Consider the following 21,934-nt stretch of genomic DNA (forward strand, 5'->3'; position numbering starts at 1 on the left):
TGAATGAAATTAATATTTAAATTTTCAAATTGTTCATTGCTAGTATATAGAAATACAGTAGAGTTTGTATTATTAATCTTCCACATTGAAATCTTACTAAACTCATTTATTAGTTCTAGTAATTTTTCTTTTTGTGGATCCTTAGAACTTTTCACATATGGTATCATGTTTTGGAATTAAAGACAGTTGCTTCATTTCCAATAAAAAATGTATTTAATTAATTAATTAATTTTGCCTTATACTGGCTAAGAACCTCCAGTACGATGTTGAATAGTAGTGGTGACAGTAAACCACCCTGTGCTTTCTTCTCAATCTTAAGGGCAAAGCACTCATTCTCTAACCATTAATTATAATGCTAGTTGTAGATTTTTCACAGACGTGCTTTAACAGACTGAAAAAGTTTACTTCTATTGATGACATTTGTATGAGTTTTCATCTTGAATGAGTGCTGGATTTTCATAAGTGATTTTTCAACATCTATTAAGATAATCATGTGGTTTTGCCCTTTATTCCATTAATATAGTGTATTAGACTAATAGATTTTCTGTTCGTAAACCAACATTGCTTTCTTGGGATACTTCTTATTTGGTAATGATTTATTTTCTTTTTCATATTGCAGATTCACTTTGCCAATGTTTTGTTAAGGATTTTTCTGTCTATGTTTATGAAGAATACTTGTCAGTAGTTTTCTGCTTTTGTGATATCTTCTACATTTTGTATCGGAATAATGCTGGACTGATATAATGAGCTGTAAAGTGTCTCCTTTTCTTTCTGAATGAATCTGTAAAGGATTCATATTATTTCTCCTTTTGGTATATAATGGAAATTGCCAATGAAGTCATCTGCTCTTGGGCATTTTTTAAATTTAATTATTTATTTATTTTACTTATACTATAAGTCTATTATGATTTTCCATTTCTTCTTGAGTCAATTTTCAATAATTTGATTATTTCTAGGAATTTTTCTATTTCATCTAAGTTATTTAATGTGGTGGCATAATATTTTTCATAATATTCATCATAAGCCTTGTAGTTTCTCCAGGGCACATACTGATGTCTCCTATCTCAGTCTTGATTTTGGTAATCTTTGTCTTCTGTTCTTTTCTTGAAGGCAAAATAAAACTAAGAGTTTGTCAGGTTTGTTGATGTTTTCAAAGAACCAACATTGGTTTTATTAATTTTTTCTATTATTTGTATGTTTTGTGCTTTATTAATTTCTGCCCTAATCCTTATATATCCTTTCTTCTGCTTGCTTTGGGTTTAGTTTGCTAAACTTCGTTTTCTAATCTTCTTAAGGTAGAGGTTTAAATTATTGAATTTTATCTCTTATTTCTGATTAAGCCATTTAAATCTCTAGAAGGTGCTTTTGATGAGTGCAATAAGTCTTAAATTGTTGTCTTTTTGTTTTCTTTCAATTCAAATTACTTTCCAATTTCTCCCTAGATTGTTTCTTTGACCCATCAATTATTCAGAAGCATGTTGTTTAATTTCTAAATATTTGGGGATTTTCATGATTCATTTTCCTTGTTGGGTTTGAATTCAATTCTGTTGTGGCAAAAAAAAAAAAAAAAAAAAAAAACATACTATATATGATTTTAATATGTTAAAGTTTATTATGTTTGTATCTCAGTATATAGTGTATCCTGAAAATGTTCCTCTGTTGCTTTAAAATAACACATATTCTACAATCCATGTAGAAACACTCTCTCTATTTCAGTTTAGCTTGAATTAGTTGATAGTATTCTCCAAGTATTCTGTTTGGTCATATTTAGTCTAGCTGTTGTATCAGTATTTTATGTGGAGTATTGAAATTCCTAGCAATTATTTTTGAATTCTTCTTTTTATTTCTCTTAATTATAGTATTTTTTGTTATATAAATTTGGAACCTCTGTTAGGTGTGTATACATTTATCATTGTTATGTTTATTAATGTATTAGCACTTTTAAAGTTATAAAATATCCCTATTTGTCTCTAATAATGCCTTAATGTCTATTTTATCACACATTAACATAGCCAATCCTGCTCCCTTATGGTTAAACTTAGCATGGTACCGATCTTTTATCATTTCAACTGTTTGTGTCTTTGAATCTAAGGAGCATCTACTGGAGACAGCCTATAGTTCCTTTGTTATTATTTGTCAGCTTCTGCATTTTGATTGGGATGTTCAAACCATTTATGTTTAATATAATCACTGATATGGTTGTATTTACATTTCTATTTTTCTATTTGTTTTCAATATGTTTTTGTCCTTTTTTGCTTCTCTATTGTTCTACTACTACCTTGTTTTGGGTTAAATATTTCTAGTACACCTTTATAATTCCTTTGTTGATATCATATATTTATTATGTATGTTATTTTCTTAGTAGCTACTCTAGTAATTACAATATGCACCTTAGCTTATTACAAACTACTTCAGAATAATACTTAATCCTGGTAAAATATAGAAACTTTGCCTTAATAAAGCTTTATTTTCTCTATCACCCCTTATGCTATTGTTGTCATATATGTATATACCTGACAAAACAGCATTATAATTGTTGCCTTATATATTAAGATTATTTCTTTTAAAAAGGCTAAGAGATTAACGCAATTTTCACTGTTTCTGGTGCTTTTCATTTCTGTCTGTGGGTCCAAGCTACCATCTGGTAGTTATTTCCTTTCAGCTAAATGACTTCCCTCTTTATTATTTTTAAGGTAGTTTGTGTTAAAAACAAAGTCTCTCTCAGATTTCTTTAGTATGGTAATATCTTTATTTTGTTTTAATTTTTGTAGGATACTTTTAGAGAATACAGAATATTACTTAATCTTTTTTCTTTCAGCATTTTGAACATGTCATTTTACTGCCTTCTGGCCTTCATTATTTTAGATGAGAGGCCAGCTTTTAATTTTATATAGCCTGTATATAGGATGTGTCATTTTTCTCTTGCCACTTTCTAAATTTTCTCTCTGTTTTTCTTTATTTCAGCATTTTAATCATGATGAGCCACACGTGGATCTCTTCATATTTATCCTATTTGGGGTATATTGAGTTTCTTAAATGTTAAAATTAATTTTTTCCGTCCAATTTAAGCATCTTAGGCCATTGTTTCTTCAAATAATTTTTGTATTCCTTTTTATCTCACCTCTATTTCTGGTATTCCCATTAGGCATATGTTGGCTTACTTGCTGCTGTCTCAAAAAGTGTATAATTTTGTTGATTTTTCTTATCTATTGTTTGTCTCTGTATTTCCATTGTTAGTTTTTATTAAGCTTTCTTCAAGTTTGGTAATTCTTTTTTGTAAGGATTGACAAATCTGCTTTTGAGCCTCTCTATGTAACTTTTCGTTTCAGTTACTGTGCCCTTCAACTCCAGAATTTTCACTGGGTCTTTTGAAAAATTATTTGTATCTTTTCATTGAAAGTTTTTATTGGCATATTCATTGTTGTTATACTTTCTTGTGAACCCTCAAACATGGTTTTTTTTTGGTATCCTGAATACATTTTTAATAGGTGCTTCAAGTCTTTGCCAAACCTAACATCTGTACACAGCTAAAGACAAATTCTGTTAATTTTTTTCCTTGAGTATGGGTTGTATATTGGTGTTACTTTTTTTTAATCTCACTGACCTGGATTATAAAAACTGAACATTTTGATTATAAAAACTGAACGTTTTAGATGATAAGTGCTCAGGTTTACAATTTTTTCTTTAAACATTGTTTTCACTACTTTTTTATTCTTTTTTTTTTTTTGCTTCTGTGGCTGGATTAAGCCTTTGAAATCTTCCTCTCTCATAATTGCAACTGCTGATGTGCTGCTAAGAAAATTATGATAGTTTTTATCGTAGTTAATTTTTAAGCCTGGCTTCCTACGTTTTTCCCCTGTATTTTTGTAGCTTAGTGGTCAGCTAAGGATTTAACACAGTTTGTGTTCAAATACTTCAAGTTAACAATGCTTTCATCCTCTCAGATAGACCTTTGTCTATAGGGGAGGGCATGCAAAGTTCAGGCCACTTTTATATCTGCCCCAGCATTTGCTTCTCACTGGGACATTTTGTGTCTATTAAGTGGATATGCACAGCTTTATAGTCAGTTAGGAGTTTGCGAATCTCTTGACCCTCTTTGGGCTCTTTCAACCTTGTGTGAAGACTCAGCCAGGAGTACCCTTGCTTCAGTTAGGACTGCAGCCTCAGGTCATTTTCCTTACCCTTGGTGAAGATTATCACTTACACTGAAAACACCTCTGGGTACGGCTTTTGCTCATCACCCCAAATTAGGTTAGCCTTCTTCAACAATGGCAATGCCTTTGCTGACATCTGTGCCCTTTCCTGTATAGAACCTCCATGCCAACCAAGCCAGGGGGTGAAATGGGAATATCCCTGAGCAAGAACATCACAGACCTCTCTTTTTACTCCTAAAGTCAGCAGTTTTTCAAGACAAATGATTCTCAGATTGGTACAGGCTACTGATCAATTTTCAGATTGCTAAAATGTTTTTCTTTTTTTGGTCAATTATGTCTAGCTTCATAGTTGCTTCCTGAGGAGAGGATCTGCTGACCACCTCATTTAGTCATAGCCTAAAGTGTTAAACCTTAGGATAATTTTATGTAAATTCCCAAACCAGATAAGAATAATTTATAAGAGAAAAGTGGAGATTCACTTTACTTAAGAATATAATTGCAAATTTTCTAACTAAGATGTTAGTATCCAAATTCAGAAATTTATTTTAAATATATTATAAAGTATGATTTACTCTAGGAAAACAATAATAGTTTAACATTAAGAACTATATTCATATATTTATGTTAATAGACTAAAAATCAAATTATTTTAATAGTTGCAAAAAAGACTTTTAATAATAAGCAATACATATTCAGCAAACTAAAAATAGAAAGGAATTTTCCAAACTTGCTAAAGTGTATAGGTAAAAACCACTATGATAAATATTACACTCAATAGAGAAACTTTAGAGATATTCCCTCTAATATGAAGAGACAAGGGGATTATTTGATGTTCATTACTATCACTAGTATTTAACTATTGAAGTCTGGATCCTTTACCAATTATATAAGAAAAGAAAGAAAGATGTGCTAAGATTGAAAGGAATATTATAAAACTCTCGTTATATGTAGATAATATGATCAACTACCAAGAACAAAGACAAATTTGTCTGACATAAGATTAACATGAAGAAATCAATAGAATTTGTCCATATCAGCAATAAACAGATAAAATACAATAAAAAGCAAAATATATTCAAAATAGTAATAGATTTACATATTTTAAAACATTAACAAAAATTATAAAAAATCTCTGAATATTTTACAAATTTTATAAAGTAGATCAAAATTATATGAATTATTCATAAACTATTCTACTCTCATGAGTTGAGAAAATTAATACTATAAAAAGTCAATTTACCCAAATTAATTTACAAATTCTTTGTATCTCTAAACACATTGGGTTACCAAATTCAAGATGAAGTTTTTATAAACTCAGTTATTTTTATTTCTAACATGTCATATATGTGGGAACCATATATCTATGCATAGGTCCATCAGTTTTTAACAACATGAACTAAGAAGGGGGACTTATCATACTAGTTATTAAAGCAGTAAATGAATCTGAAAAAAGAGAGACCTCAGAAACACACACATACACTCGTGTGAACTTAATATTCTATAAAGTTGGCAACCTAAATCATGAGAAACATTGAATGAATGAATTCATCAATTAAAAAACAAGTCTTTGCATGTACCAAAACACCAGAGATCAGAAATTATGGATGACTGGATTGAGATGGTAGGGATGGAAATGGAGAAAAGGAGTTAGACTTTGGAGGCAGTACCAACAAGACTTGTTAATGGAGGGAATACTAGAGTTGGGAAATGAAAGGGTGACATACTAGTGAAAAGAAAATTAGTGATGAAAGAGAGAGTGAGAGGATGTCTGTAGGAGGAAACTCCTTGAAATGCAGAGCACCTTATTCTGAGAGTGAGTAGCAGGGTTGATTTTTGATGGGAAGAATCTAAGTAGAAAAAATGAACACATTGTTCTGTTTTACAGTAGAGAGAAAAACAACAAGAAAAAACACATGGTATAATTGGATGAATCCTTTTAAATACAGAGACAAGGAAAAATGTAGACAGAATTTATTTGAAAGGCACACAGCCAAATGTTAACTGCCTTAACTTAATGTAAGTTACTACTTAGTTATGTAAGTAGTTTCCTAAGTAGTGAACCACATCGCTATAAAAGTTTTATCTAGAGGGTTTTTTTTTTTTTACAGTTTGTGTGTGTGCGTGCGTGTGTGTGTGTGTGTCACTCAGGCATAATATATTAACAAAGAGTAATTTTATTTCTTAAGATTGCGATTTTATTTTTTTAAAACTCCTACTTGATTAAAATTCAATATTTTTGTGTCTACATATGGAAACATCTAACTAGCTATATTTTTTAGATAGGTTTGTTAAAATCGGTATGTTTGTGGGTATTTTGCTTTTTTGTCATTTCTTCATATTTTATGTTTTTAAACACCATATATATATCATTTTTTAATGATGAAGACAGAGGAGGAAGAGGACAGTGGATGTTAGAAAGTGAGCCGCTCTTTGAATGTGGCAAGTAAGACACATATGAAGTTGCCACTTCAGATTTTGTAGAATGTAAAAGTAGCTCTCTTTTGCTACAGATAAAGAGTTTCCAATTATTGATCAATTTTGTGATGTCTGTTACTGTTTTGAAAGTGAGACTGGTTGATCCCAGGCAAATAATTTAGTAGACTATGTTTACTATGGAGGCTGAGGTTCTCAGATGTTCTTGGCTAATACTGTCAAGAAAGATGTCAGCGTTGTTAGACCATGGATGTTATAAGTAATTAAGGTGTACTAACCTTCACTGATTATTTTAATTTTGTGTTGGGACCAGAAGAGAAGGAAAAGAAAGAGGAAATTAGTGAAGAAACTGCATAGGAGACCTGGGACGATGTGAGTGGTGGTTAGAATAGCTGGTGGTAGTCCCAGCTTTGTCAATAACCCATTTGTGAGATATTGTAGGCTAGATATATATTTCCACCAATCTGGGCCCCAAATTTTTATTTTTTTAATTTTATTTTTATAATTTTGTATAGATTTTTAAAATGTTTATAAATGAAAAAAATTATAAAGTGAAATGGTTTATATAGTAGGATAAATTTGCAGTTTCTTTCCTTCCTTCTACATTACTTCTTATTGTTTTATGACCCTTTTTTTTATTATTATTACCGGAGAACACTTTTCTTAAACAAAATATTAGCCTGAGTCCCTGTCTGCAAAGTAGATATAAACAACCAACTCTAGTTGAATTAGGAGGACCCTCCAGGTACTGGAACATATACAGTAAAAAGCAAAAGAGCAAAAGAAAAAGGAAATAGAATGAGTCAAATGCCTGCTAGAACATGTTAAACCCTGAGATTGGCTTTTAGAACTTAGTTTCCATTTGGTCTAAAACTCATTTTATAGATGAAAACATTGAGATCCAGAGATACATAAATTTTCCAAGTTACATAGGCAATAAGAAGTCTGATTTGAACTTAATTCTACAGCCCCAGGATAGCTCTTCTTTGGGCTAAGACAGGACAAGAGGAATGAGAAATGATGCCTTGGAAGGCAGATATCACACTGGCTCACCCCACCTCTTAGTTTCTGTCAGTGCCTAAAATGTTTTTAGAGTTGGGTCATGGGTTGGGCCTATGGACAAGATGTACCAGATATTTAGCCCACCCCTGGACTAACCCATGTTCCCTCCCTTCTAAGTTGTTGGCTTCAAAACAGGTATGACCTAGTACTTAAGGAATAAACAGATAGCTCTAAATAGAGTCAAACATCCTCTCAAAAGTAAACAGGTTGGCTCCAAATAGTCTCACCTCTGTTGGGGCAGTAGCCTTGGTAGCTCTTGCTAAATGCCTGATCCTCTTCTGTGATTTTGCTTCTTTTTCCCTGGAAGAGGACAAGAAATAGCATAGTTTAAACATTGTTTGCCCAACTTTTAGGAATAACAGCTAGCATGGTAAACTTAATTTTGACTGCCCTCCTCAGCCTAGACTGGCATGTCAAAATGGGTAGCATGTTCAGAAATGGACACAGTGCCTCAGATCTCCCCTCAACATTGAAAAATATCTTGAACATGGTATTATTACAGGCAAGAATCTCTAACTTTAACTGCATAACAGACTACCTTCCTGGAATACTTCCAACAGCCAGGTGGTCATCAACTCTCAAAGCTATCTGCACCATTCTTTGAATGTAGTTTTTGAAAGAGAATATTCACATTGAACCTGCTTATATTGGTTCTAATTCCAACATCTAGGGACCCACAGAGCAAATCAATTTTCTCTTCCATAAGGCAGTTCTTTAGCAATCTGATGACAGCTTTTATGCCTTGCATAGCCTCCTTCTTTCCAGGTTAAAAAAAAAACAATTTTCTTCCAACATAATTTACATAAGTCATAAAAATAATAACTGAATGAGTAACTTCAAAATAATAAATTGTCTTCAGACTCTTAAGGCATTTCATTTTTGTTTTACATTATTTTCAGTAATTTATTATATTCATACTTTCAGTCTCATATTAAAATATCTTATGAAACAAGAAGAAAATGTTATAATAAATAATATAGCTGCTGGTTTACATTCAGCTTTCAAAAGAAGAAAGAATTATTCAACCAGCCCTAGGCCTCCTATCCTCTATTAAATCTTGTCCTGGCTTCTTTATAGTCTCAGAATCTCTTCACTAGAAGCAGTGCATGATCAAACGATCTGAGCTTCGTTATCCCAATATGATTGACTACGTCAATCCCCAAATTAAATCCCGTGACACACACCAACCTGACATTTAAAAAGCCAATTATAACATAATTATCCTAAGTGAGTAAGCTCAGTATTGGCTTGCTACCACTGTTGAAGTTTTGACAGTGGTCAGAAATTGAGGCTAACCTTCCTTTTCTTTTTTTTTTTTTATTTTTTATTTTTTTATTATACTTTAAGTTCTAGGGTACATGTGCATAACGTGCAGGTTACATATGTATACATGTGCCATGTTGGTGTGCTGCACCCATCAACTCGTCAGCACCCATCAATTCATCATTTATATCAGGTATAACTCCCCAATGCAATCCCTCCCCCCTCCCCCCTCCCCATGATAGGCCCCAGTGTGTGATGTTCCCCTTCCCGAGTCCAAGTGAGCTCATTGTTCCAGAATCTACAAAGAACTCAAACCTTCCTTTTCAAAAACAAATTAGGACATTCTGGTTTGAGGATTTGCAGTTGATAACGCAAGCCTTCTTTTACCTTTAGGGTGACAATGGAGAGAAAGAAATCAAGTTAAGAAGCATTGGTTAGAGATTGCTAAACTACCAGGATACTAATTATTTCTGAGCTGCAAGGAGTCGGAAACTATCATCTACCCTTTAGTTTATCTCATCCTAGAATAATGCTAGGTGTCTAAAGACACTGGCAGCTCACAGAATCAGGGTATACCTTGCTTAAGTCCTTCTGCTGGTTGGCTGCCACAAGGAGAGTCTGGCATTATGCTTAAGCCAATCTTCTCAGCCCCTAGGCTGCAACAGAATCAGGTCTTAACAGGCCCAGGGAATCTGACTTTCTTTGTCAACTTCATTTTTTTCCAAAACCAGTAAGTTCAAAGTGGAACTACATCCTCAAAAGACTATAGAGTGCTATAGAAGGTATCAATACCGGTCCCTCTGGAATGCTTTTGGAATCTTGTTTGAGTGATTATTAAAATCTTTCCAGGTGGGTGGCAATTATCCAACTTTATCTGATGGAAGATGTCAGAGTGATCTGCTCAGCACTTTTATTTAACCATTTCAGTTTAGAAAAATGCACTTGAAAGAAAAGAAAAAGAATACATTTACCAGTTCAGAGACTAGCTGTTAACTCAAACATTGCAAAGAAAGAAAGAAACCTTTACTCACAGTATAATTTTGCATGTGGCACATTTGTTGATGAACTTTATTCCATCAAGACTTAGAAAAAATTTCTTATCCTGGGGACAGAACAGTTTTCCATTTTTCATAAATGCCTGAAATTCACGGCATATTTCCTAAGATAATGCCAAAAAAAAGTTGTGTTAGCTGAAATTACATCAAAACAAAGCTTTGTTTTGATATATATGTAGATATATGTATATGTCTACATATATATGCACACAATTCAAAGGTTTTATGAAGATTAACTATAAGTATGTAAAGCCCTCAAAGAATGCCTGCTACATAGTGGGCATTCAATTAATAAATTATCCTCCTTCCTTCTTCCTCCTTTTTTATTATTATTGTTTTGTTGTTGGTGGTGATTGTCTTTATTATTACTGGAATATACTAAGATGGTATATATCAAGTACCTAGTACACAGTGGGCCAACAGTAATTGCCGCGAAAGGAATATGAAAATGTTGCTGAAGGACTAAGGCAAGGTGTTTGAGCATTGAACACTATAAAATGTCTGCCTACATTTCCCCATGGGTGTACTGCAACATATCAGCTCCTAAAAATTTTAACAGTGTTAAATGAAAAAAAGATTTCTTGGTTCTATATATTTGGAAAACAAATTTCTAGACTGGTTTATTTTCTGAAAAGAACTTCACGTCCCTTGATCTATCATTTGACTATGAGCACAGGCAGACTGACCTTAAAGCTAATAAAGCTTAAGATTCAGGGCCCTTGACTGTCACATCCCCCTTCCGAGGTTCTGGGAGAGGCCTGACCATTTTGCATTTTCAAATTTGTGTTATATTTTTTTAAAAACCCGTATTCCCACCCCCACCACCATCACCACAAATGCCATCAACACTACTATAACTACCATCAGAATCAAACCTTGTGAATCTATGGAAGTACTGAGGAAATTTCTCAATAATTGCATAAGCCTTTATCTCTCTCTCTCTCTCTCTCTCTCTCTCTCTCTCTCCCCCTCGTAATTTTTTTGACACATCATTTGGAACTAAAATCCTACTATATTTGTTTTGGGCTTTTGGTTTTGTAAATACCAATAACTGTGTTATACAAAGTTTAAGGAGGACAGTGGAAACATTTTAAATAATAGAATTGGTGGGGAAAAAGACAGTAGAATGACCTTCAAAAGTGGTAATTCCTTCTTTTCATTCGTTCAATATATTTTATGAAAGTCCTGCTATACATCACTCATTCTTTTTTAGGAGCTTAAAATATGGTGCATTTGTGCTACCTAGTAAAGTATGACTTTAAAATGTTATATTCCCTTTTAATTTAGAAAACTCACTAGGTATTTATTTATTTAGTTTTAGACGGAGTCTTGCTGTGTTGCCCACTCTGGAGTGCAGTGCGATCTCAGCTCACTGCAACCTCTGCCTCCCAGGTTCAAGAGGTTCTCCTGCCTGAGCCCCCTGAGTAGCCAGGACTACAGGTGCATGCCACCACATCTGGGTAATTTTTATATTTTTAGCAGAGATGGGATTTCACCATGTTGGGCAGGCTGGTCTTGAACTCCTGACTTCAAATGATCCACCTGCCTTAGCCTCCCAAAGTGCTGGGATTAAAAGCATCCACCTCTGTACCCAGTGAAAATTCACAAGGTCTTTAGATTAAGCCTTTAGAATCTAAGGGGATTTTCGTTGGTTTTTGTTTTGATTTTTTTAAAAAATCTGCCTCAAGTTGCTTGTATCAGGAAACAAATAAACAAAGCTTTTGCTTCAACTCTGACAAACACAACCTCTTCCAAAAAATTTACTAAAGGTTTCTATTTAGACTCCTATATCTATATCTGGGGTGTGTTGTGCTTTTTCTTTCTTTCTTATTTATTTATTTATTTATTTATTTTTGGGAGATGCAGGGTCTCACTATGTCACCCAGGCTGGTCTTGAACTCCAGTAGTCTCCTATATCTTTATGATCATCATTGAATGAGCCAGCAATCACTTATTATTAGATTACTATACTTTGCTAGGTGCCATAGATACAGCATTAGGTAGGTAGAACAGAAGTATACTTGCCTGGATGAATAATGCTGTACTTAATCTAGCCTCTTAAAAATGGTAGGCAGTTGGTAGCACTTGCAAAATGATTAATGGTGAAGGAGAATCACTAAAAAATATCACAGACCAGCCCTGGGAAATTTTACTAAGGATGGCATGCTAAAATGTATCTAAGATTATTATCACTACACAGTAACTCCATCAGAGTAGCACAGTAGTAATTTCTGGACACAGATTAATTACTGGGCATCTTGAGATCTGTCTGATCTCTGACTCTACAGTATCAAATGCCAACTTTGCAAGTTGTGCTTACCTTACCGAATATAATTGATCCTAAAATCCATACAGTAGAACCAGAGAAGGGCCTGAGGCCTTTGTAATAAAAAAAAAAATCCCTTATTAAGTAAGTCTTATAGAAAGTGTGTAGAAGACTCATGATAATCCTGGAATAAAGCTATAAATAATTTTGACTGTTTATCATCATAAGAGTAGCATCAGACCAGGTGCAGTGGCTCATGCCTGTAATCTCAGCACTTTTGGATGCCAAGGCAGGAGAATTGCTTGAAGCCAGAAGTTCAAGACCCTCCTGGGAAATATAAAGAGACCTTGTCTCTACTTAAAAAAAAATAATTAAAGAGTTGCATCAATCAGAATAATCCCTAAATTGGACTTATCCAATGTCACTATTAGATGAGAGCTTAATTCCTAGAAAGACTCCCTTTCTTACAAACTGAGCATCAGAGGCCCAAATCATAGGTTAAGAAACTTGTTCACAGTGATTAATTAGTTAAGATGAGATTCGGTGCTATTTCTCTGGGTTATGAAATTATCCAATGTATTCTCTTGGGAAACAGGAAAAGACCATAAAAATAGAAAGCAGCAGTTGAGTTTCTCTCTGAGCAAAATGGAATACCCTTTCAACGACCACAATAGAGAGGGTTGAAACAGAAGCATATTTAGACCAAAAGCCCTCTTGAGTTGAGTAGATGACTTTTCAGCAACTGTTTACTTGCAGGGTAACTTCCAGTCCCTGGCCTGTTTTTGTTTTGTTTTGTTACTTTTGCCATTATTCTCTTTTTCTCAGCATGTCCCAGGAAAACTGGAGCACTCTAGGGCCAAGTTCTTCCTGTTTCCCTCACTGGCTAAGGCCTAATTTCCAGTCTTCTATTGTCCACCTCCAGCTATTATAATAAAACCCTCCAGGAGTGCCATTGCCCTATCTCAGTGTTAGAGCACTGACCAGCTTGCTTTTGCCTGAAGAATGACTCTTAGATGATGACAAATTTAAGCATGCTTAAGATCCTTGCAGATTGCTGCAGTGCTTTTCCCTGCTGTTTAGGTTCATGTTTATGACATTTAACATGCTTTTATCATGCTGAAAGGAATCCAAGCTACTAAACTTGGAAAATAACCAAATCGCAGCATCATAAAAAAGACTACATCAATAGTTTTCATTTCTGGCACAGTATCCGAAAACTCTGGTTAGAAAGGCTTCCAAATAAATAATTACTTCTTTGTGTTCTTGCCTTTAATACCAAATATAAGAAGTCACTAAATTTGTTTTTAAAATGGTTTTCAGTGAAATGGAGGTTAATGCTATGAAAAATATCAGTGTAAAATTCCCAGTGTCTACTACATATCACCAACCATCATCACGGACTCTGAAACAGAAAATGATGGTTTTATACACAGTGATACTTATATAACATCCTTCTTTTTTCCAGGATAAAACATCCAAGTGAGCATACTCTCTGCTTCCCAAAAGTCTAGCTTATTTTCTACTCTACTGCACTTTCTGGACTTCTCCTTAATTAGTAAACTTAGATGAAATAGTAGAGAGCATGATAAAATTATCTAGAACACTCATGTAAGAAGTTTCTTTAAGAAAACAAATAATTGCAACAAAATACGTCAAGAGAGTATTGTAACCGTGGTTCTCCGAGTTTCAACGTAAAGAATAGCTGTTTCACATTTTTATTCCTTTAATGTTCATGGCCAGAGATACAGCAGATTTTGACACATATTCAGCAAAACATTTAAAATTGTGTTTTAAGTGCTGAATTAAGAGCATGCATAGCAGTGTGTGTGTATATAAATATATAAAATATGTGTAAGAGAAGTTGGTCATCTTCTCTTTCAAATAGATGAAAAAATTTAACTTTTAGTAGAAAATTATTTTTTAATTTATCAAACAAAAGAGTTTTAAGAGTTGGTAAAGCACCTTCTTGCATCAGGGCCTCTGTGCCCACAGGTGCTTCTGTCTGGTCTGCTGTAAACTGCAAATACCTTCATGGTTCATTCTCTTATGACCTTCAGATCCCTGTTTTAATACAGTCTCTCCAGAGACAACTTCCCTGATTATCCTTCTAAGAATGGATACCACCTCCATTCTTTGGGATCCTATTATGCCTCCTGATTTATTTTTCTCCTAGCATTTGTCATTATTTAATGTACCATATGTTTTGCTAAGCTACTTATAAATTTGTCTGTCTTCCTACACTAAAATGTAATTTTTCAGGGCAGGAATTTCATTTATTTTGTTTACTTAAAAATATCACCAGCATCTCAAACAGGGTCTGACATCTAATAGATGCTCAATAAATATTTATTGGATGAACTATATACACTAACTATATTCAAGATACAGAGCACCCTCTTTTGCATAATGATTACTAGAAAATTTATTTTAGCTTCCTATGTGGTGTATCATGGCTTGTTCAGATGTTAAATGGAACAACAGTAGTTTTCCAGTTGATTTATTTTTTGTTTATGAAATGTTAAAGTGCTCATTTAACATGGTAAATTGCCTCTTGCAGATATCCATCATGATTAATACTTTGGGCGTGTGTGTGTGTGTGTGTGTGTGTGAGAGAGAGAGAGAGAGACAGAGAGGAGGAAGGGGGGGGAGAGAGAGAGAAAGATTCATGTCTTGATTCATAAAAGTCTGTTTCTGTGTTTTTAACAAAAGCTGTTAGCACCTACCAGTACAATATGTTTGTATTATTAACATGAAGGTGTTGGCCACAAACCATTTTTCTTTGGGAATCTTGGAATGAATTCAATGAACAGAAAAAGCAGGACTAACCTGATCTTCATTCTCACTGGCAGCATCTGGGATGAAAATATATAAACCAAAGTTAAGGAAATGTACAATATTTAATTAGCAAAACAATTCATTTAATGTAGTGTCTTGATTGCTTTAATGACAATATGTTGTAAAACCACAAATTGTTTTTGAACACATTAAGATTTACCATGGCAAATAAAAGAAGGGCACTGGACCAGGAGATTAGTATATATACTCACAAAGGTCTAATCACTTAGAAAGTTACAATTACTTTGGAAAATAATATTTATGTGAATTCTAACCCCATCAAAATCACTCATCTTCAAAAGGTCCTTTTGGAGCAATAAATGGCAGCCTCCCTTTTAAAATTACAACATAACATACATGCAAAATACTGTACCAATTATAATATAATTTTGAAACTATATTATAGTTTCAACTGAAACTATAATATAGGATTACATTTATAAGATATATACATACAATTTAATTTTCTGAATTCTGGCAGCTCTACCTCCTTATTACAGCTACAAAAGTTAGAGATCTGACAGAAGGTAAGATTAAGATCACAGGCTATTATACTCTCATTAACATAGGCTCTTTTGTACCTACACACCTATTTTAGGAAAGTGGGCATTATTTGTATATGATTTCAGATTATCTCTGAGTTTCTCTTTTTTAAAATTTTAATGTTTCAGAGCAACATAAGTCTAGGAAATTTGTGTTCTCCTAGGGTTAAATAGCAAATATAAAAATCTACCCTCCACCTCCCACAAAAGTCCCTCACTCTTTGGAAGAAATGCTTTCAACCCATTTAGCACTTGAAAACACAAGACTAAAATAAGCTAGAAGATTCTATTGCTTGAAAATAAGAACAGATGACTGAATTTTAAAAAATATTTCATTTATGCCTATAACATTAAAATACATATATTATTTACAATTAAGTTTTAAATGTCTATTATGTAGATAAGTATATGTACTATGAATTGATACATTTAGTAAGAGGAAGATGAAGAAGAATCTATTCAGTTTCCAGCATTAAAGAATTAATGGAAGAATTTCTCATGGTTAAAAAATTCAGATTATCTCAAACTACTTGCCATTTCTAAAGATAACAACATAATTATAAAGCCACATATATAAATCTTCAGAACTCTGTGTCTGGCAAGATATTTCAGGATTATATATACATACATAAACGTTTTCTGGCAGGAGTAGGGGGAGAAAAGTCCCTTCCCCAGGGCTTTGAGTTGTGTGGCAAGAAGCTTAGATTACACACAAATTGCTCACCTTGTATGAGGCAAAGAGCCAAGGGCAGAAGCACTGACACTGTGGCTATCTTCATGTTGAAGATGATGCAAGTTGCCTACAGGTCCACTCCGTGCATTGCTCAGCTGGTGCAGTATGACTGAACTCGGGGAGATGCAGTTTACTTTTATAAAGCACTGGTGACACCCACATAAAACCAGTTGTTCAAGGTCATGGGACTCATATACCACACCACTTTAGCTTCTATCCTTTAGGATCCCGAGAGGGTGTCAGGTTTGAACAGAGAATATCTATTTCTAAAGTAGTAATGTGCTTTCATGGTACCTCCCCCAGAACGCAATGGATTGAGTCCACAGACCCTACTCAAAGTTGAATATTCTATAATCCTATATAAGAACTGAATTTCTCAGAAATACCAGATATACTACCTTGTAGATAAACATGTTTTTGACTGGACTCCCTTCATAAGTGGGAAGAGAGAGGAAAAGAAGACAGGTTGGTTGTCCTACCAGTCAGGTATAGATTTAAAGATTTCCACATCTAGAGAAACCCAGGGTTCCTGTGCCTTTCATTTGTAGATGTTCTGAAGTGTCTGAGTTCAGTGTCACAGACTCATATATATGTTAGAGTTGAACGACCCTAAAACATAACCTAGCAAAGCTCTAATGTTAAATATATGGGGAGGCAGGAACTCAGAGGAGCAATGGCTTTCTCATAAGCAGACAGTTTAGTTGGAGCAGGCAGAGGAGGCATCCAGCACTTTCAAGCAGACCACACATACAGCATTCTTTCCTCTCTGTACATCACTTCACTCTTACACATTAGAAAAGGCAAAAGCGTTGGAAAAATAAAACTTGCATGTAACTACTTTTAAAACTTCTCAATCTGCAGGATATTTTATATTCTGGAGCCTTATTTTATATTTCAGCCAAACATCATAATCATAAACACTGGAGACTCAGTTTAACTTTCCATAGCCCGTGATTACCATAATTACTTATATTACTGTTTGAAAAATTTGGCTCAGTTTTCTCTAAATTAGATTTCTTCCTGTATCGTCCCATTATTTAGTCTCCCAAAAAGAAAAGAAGAAAAAAGTTGTTAACAATTATAAATATGTAAATGTGATATTTTTCTAGAGAAAGTTTCTTCTCCTTAGTTCCTTCTTTCATCCTACAAGTAATACCTTTTCTTCTACCAGCTTATTTTGCCCTAATAGCTTAAGAAAGCACCTGAAGAAACATGTGAAGATGACTGAAACCAGAGCCAAATTGTTTCATTCCAGTACTTCTCAGGGTCTTCATATCTATAGAAGAAAAGTTCAAGATTTTATCCAATTAAAGGCCTTTTTATGATGGTTCCAGAAAACTGATCAAGGTTGCCCAACTTAGGGAGTATGCCAATATTATGAGATTTATCACAGTGAGATAATATGTCCTTTCTTTTTTCTCTCATGAAATTATTTCCTATAAAAATATAATCATTGGGCCAGGCACAGTGGATCACACCTGTAATCCCAGCACTTTGGGAGGCAGAGGTGGGTGGATCACGAGGTCAGGAGATCGAGACCATCCTGGCCAAGATGGTGAAACCCCGTCTCTATTAAAACACAAAATACAAAAATTAGATGAGCTTGGTGGTGCATACCTGTAGTCCTAGCTACCCTGGAGGCTGAGGCAGGAAAATCATTTGAACCTGGGAGGCGGAGGGTGCGTGAGTCGAGATCATGCCCCTGCACTCCAGCCTGGATGACAGAGCAAAACTCCATCTTAAAAAAAACAAATATATATATATATACACACACACACACACACATATATATAATCATTGGTTTCAGGGTCTGCACTATTGTTGTAGCTTGGCTCCTTTCCAATGGAATAGTAAAATTACTGACCATGGAGAGCGAGTTCAAATTGCATGACTGTTACAGGTTAGAAAATCAAAGTCCATCATAGCTTAATGCAAAGAGAATGAGACAGGGTTTCAGAAATCTGTTTCTATTCTATGTAGTCTTTTCAACTCTGTAGGGATAGAAATGAACCCAGCTTTGAAACAAGGTAGATCTGGGTCCAAATCTTGACTTACTAGCCATTTTGCCTTGAACAAGTCACTTATTTTCTCTAAGCCTCATCTTCCTAATATGTAAAATAAAAATAATAACACCTACACTGTACTAGTGTTAAGAGGATTGGAGATAAATCATATATATAATGCATGTGTGTGTGAGAGAGAGAGAGCGAGAGGTGCTTAGAACAAATATCAAGTTTATGTGATAAGCTTGATAGTTAATGATAGCTGGTCTTGCATTTTTACATAATTATAATAATGTGGTTGTACTAGATAATTTCTAACATACCAAGAAAAGTCAACATCTGTTGATGGTGGATTTCACCCATAGATTTACATTTACTCAGCGTAGAACAACTACCCAAACACATTTTGAGGTGAAATTAAACTACAAAGATATATGTTCACTTTTCCCCTTTTAATTGTATTTTAAACCATAATGCCTAAACAAATCAAAACATTACCTGTTAAAACTTACCAAAACCATTGCTCTGTTTCAACCAGCATTGATTTTTTATCTCTGTAAAAGCCTCTTCTAAATATTAACATATCAATACTAATTTTTTATCTTTCATCTGCCCTGTCAGACCACACTAAATGTGCCCCAACCATATATTCTGTTATTGATGGTAAAACAGTTCGATGCCTTAAAATGGAATCAATGACTGTGTATTATGCTCTAGTGATCCCTAGTCTAGCCCAAATGGAGAATATTCCCAGGAGTGGAAGTGGTACTAGGGTGGAACAGAAGAACCAAAAGATGATTGCCTGTCTTAGGAATCTCTACTATGAGGAAACATTAAAGACATTGGTTTCCTTCTTACTGGAAAAGAGCTCCTCAGTGATGCCAGCCCTTTCTGAAATGACATTAAAAAGTTTGAAACTGATACATTTTCCAAATGGAGAAAGTAGTAAAAGGAAGATTCAGTGAGCACCCCCAAAATTGGAAGTACCCATCAGCTGGTTCATTTCATTAGGGCTTTTCCTCCGTTTCATTTTAGGAATGTTGTAAATCCAGAGGTGATTCATCACATGCTTTGTTAATCACTCCTCATTCCAGAAAATCACCATGAATATTAAATTTAAATGAATGGGATTGAAGTTTTGGAAAACTCGGGTTTGAGTCAGAGTTAGGTTATCAGGGTATTCTTCTAACTCAAAATATCATCCTTGTTTTTAACTCTTTCAATTATTCATCAAACATGTAGAAACTTTCTTCCTCTCATTAGAAAGGAGTGGGCTTAGATAATAAAAACTATGAACTTTACAATCTTACACATTTATAAAGTTGGCCAGAATCTGAAGGATACTGATATGGGGGAAGGAAATGAGAAAATTATAAAAATTGTTGTAGATCAGTAATGTTACTACAAACAAAGGTTATTTCCAAAATATAAAGTTACCATATCATTCTTAAAGTCTTCTCCTTTTCTATACAGAGGGATCCTTGATGATCATAAGAGTTAATAAATAACTATACTCTTTTATGATTAGATCACCTTCCACAGCTTTCAAAACAACCTGCCATTCATTAGCTCTTTTGATTTGTTTATGCAGTGTTGTGAGGCAGCCAATTAGGTGTTATTATCTTTTCTTTACCTGCCAAAATTGGTGTCACAAAGGAAACCTGCAGTAGGAGCTAGCTGGGATGGTCATCTCAGCCTTGACACTTTCTCACTTTTTATAACTTTAATTTCTCTGAGTTTCCCCGTGGCCATCTCACAGACTTTTATACAGTTCAAAGAGAATCCAGACATTATAGTGCTTTAACTAGATACAGCCCTGTGTATGCACACACACACAAACACACACACACAATCACTTGGGCAGAAAGAGGTATGTCGCGACCATGAGCAGAATTTATATATTCTAATATATCTTAAAAGATGAAATAATTTCTTTTTCATTTTGCTTATTTTTAAATTTCCTTTTCTATAATTCTAATATTTTCCTCCATCAATTTACCATGTCTATATTCTCCTTTGTAAAAGACACTAACTGGAAAACAGCCTTTACTCACCTTCTTGTCTGGTAATGTTCCATTGTCAACTAACTTCACTCCCTCTGTGGGAATTCCTTTCTGTTTGTCTGGAAAGACTAAGAAACTATAGAGATAGGCATCTCATTTTATCTAATAATAGAATGGGATGGGCATTGTTTGTTTACTAAGTATATAGACCCTGCTATTTATAGACATAATTATTGCTTTTATTAGATTAGGTTAAGAAGACAGGAGTTTCAATGTTTAATTTTTAATTGTATTAGCATTTTCATATGGTTTATATTTTATTTTAGAAACAGCAATCAGCTTCTCCCTACAGTTGATATTAATTGAACCCCTGACCCATGGCCCCACACTGTTTATCACTTAAAAATTTAGTGCATTTTAAAGTCTCCTAGGATTTATCCTGACAATAGAAAACAGAGGTTTGAGGAACTACAGTCTTTCAATAAATCATAACAAATTAATTCTGAAGTAGCTAAGAGTCTACCTCATTTTAGCAAAAAAGCATTGCAAATTTTATATGTGTAATGTGTGTGTGTGTTTGTGCATATGTGTTTACAGCAAGCAAGAATGAAACTGTTAGATTTATAAGCAAAGTTAGAAAAAGATAATCTATCTTTATAAAAGAATTTGCAGGCCGGGTGTGGTGGCTCACGCCTGTAATCCCAACACTTTGGGAGGCTGAGGCAGGAGGATCACGAGGTCAGGAGATCAAGACCATCCTGTCTAACATGGTGAAACTCCGTCTGTACCAAAAAAAAAAACCCATCTCTACTAAAAATAATAAAATTAGCCAGGCGTGGTGGCAGGCACCTGTAGTCCCAGCTACTCAGGAGGCTGAGGCAAGAGAATGGCTTGAGTTCGGAAGGAAGAGCTTGCAATGAGCCAAGATCACACCACTGTACTCCAGCCTGGGTGACAGAGAAAGACTCTATCTCAAAAAAAAAAAAAAAAAAAATTGTAAAGACATAAAATTGGCTAACACTTTTCATAAAGTTAGGTACAGCAATAAATATAAAGATTAAGTATCATTTTATTCTTACAGGTAAAGAAATTGAGGTTTGATGAGATTCTATAACTTTTCCAAAGTCATACAGCTTGTAAGCAGTGATGTTGCAAATGATGACAGTCAATGTAATAAAAGCATTCAAACTCCAGAGCCCAGCCTCTTAAACACTACACACTGTAGTAACCACATTACCTACAACTGTAACTAACGTATCTCAGGTACTCAGCCTTAAGAGCTAAACTCTGTCAGCCCAAAATTTACATGATAAAGCCTTAAACGCCACTACCTCAGGATGTGCCTATATTGGGAGATAAGTAAAAGTGGTGGTGAAGTTAAAATGAGCTTATAAGGTTATGTCTTAGACGAAAGTGATTGATGTCCTTACTAGAAGAGGAAATTTGGACACACAAAAGAGACACTAGTGATGCACACACACAGGAAATATCACACGAAGACACAGTGGGAAGTTGCCCATTATAAACCAAGAAGGAAGCTTCAGAGAAAACCCAACTTGCTGTCACTTTGATCTTGAAATTCTAG

At 34.3% G+C, this 21,934-nt stretch overlaps 1 protein-coding gene across 2 annotated transcripts in view; it reads right to left on the reverse strand.

Moving 5' to 3' along the window:
• The window catches only part of SPINK5 (serine peptidase inhibitor Kazal type 5), a 74,326-nt gene extending 57,864 nt beyond the window's left edge, over positions 1-16,462 (reverse strand). For both annotated transcript variants that reach the window (XM_023227018.3, XM_023227017.3), the window contains exons 1-4: positions 16,335-16,462; positions 15,060-15,085; positions 9,944-10,071; positions 7,877-7,949 (exon numbers count right to left, since the gene is read on the reverse strand). In XM_023227018.3, coding sequence (XP_023082786.2) covers positions 7,877-7,949; positions 9,944-10,071; positions 15,060-15,085; positions 16,335-16,389 — 282 coding nt within the window. In that variant the 5' untranslated portion in view covers positions 16,390-16,462. The remainder of the gene's footprint in view (positions 1-7,876; positions 7,950-9,943; positions 10,072-15,059; positions 15,086-16,334) is intronic.
• Positions 16,463-21,934: the final 5,472 nt, after the last annotated feature.

This window comes from Piliocolobus tephrosceles, chromosome 4, assembly GCF_002776525.5.
Source record: "Piliocolobus tephrosceles isolate RC106 chromosome 4, ASM277652v3, whole genome shotgun sequence".
Classification (NCBI taxonomy): Eukaryota; Metazoa; Chordata; class Mammalia; order Primates; family Cercopithecidae; genus Piliocolobus; species Piliocolobus tephrosceles.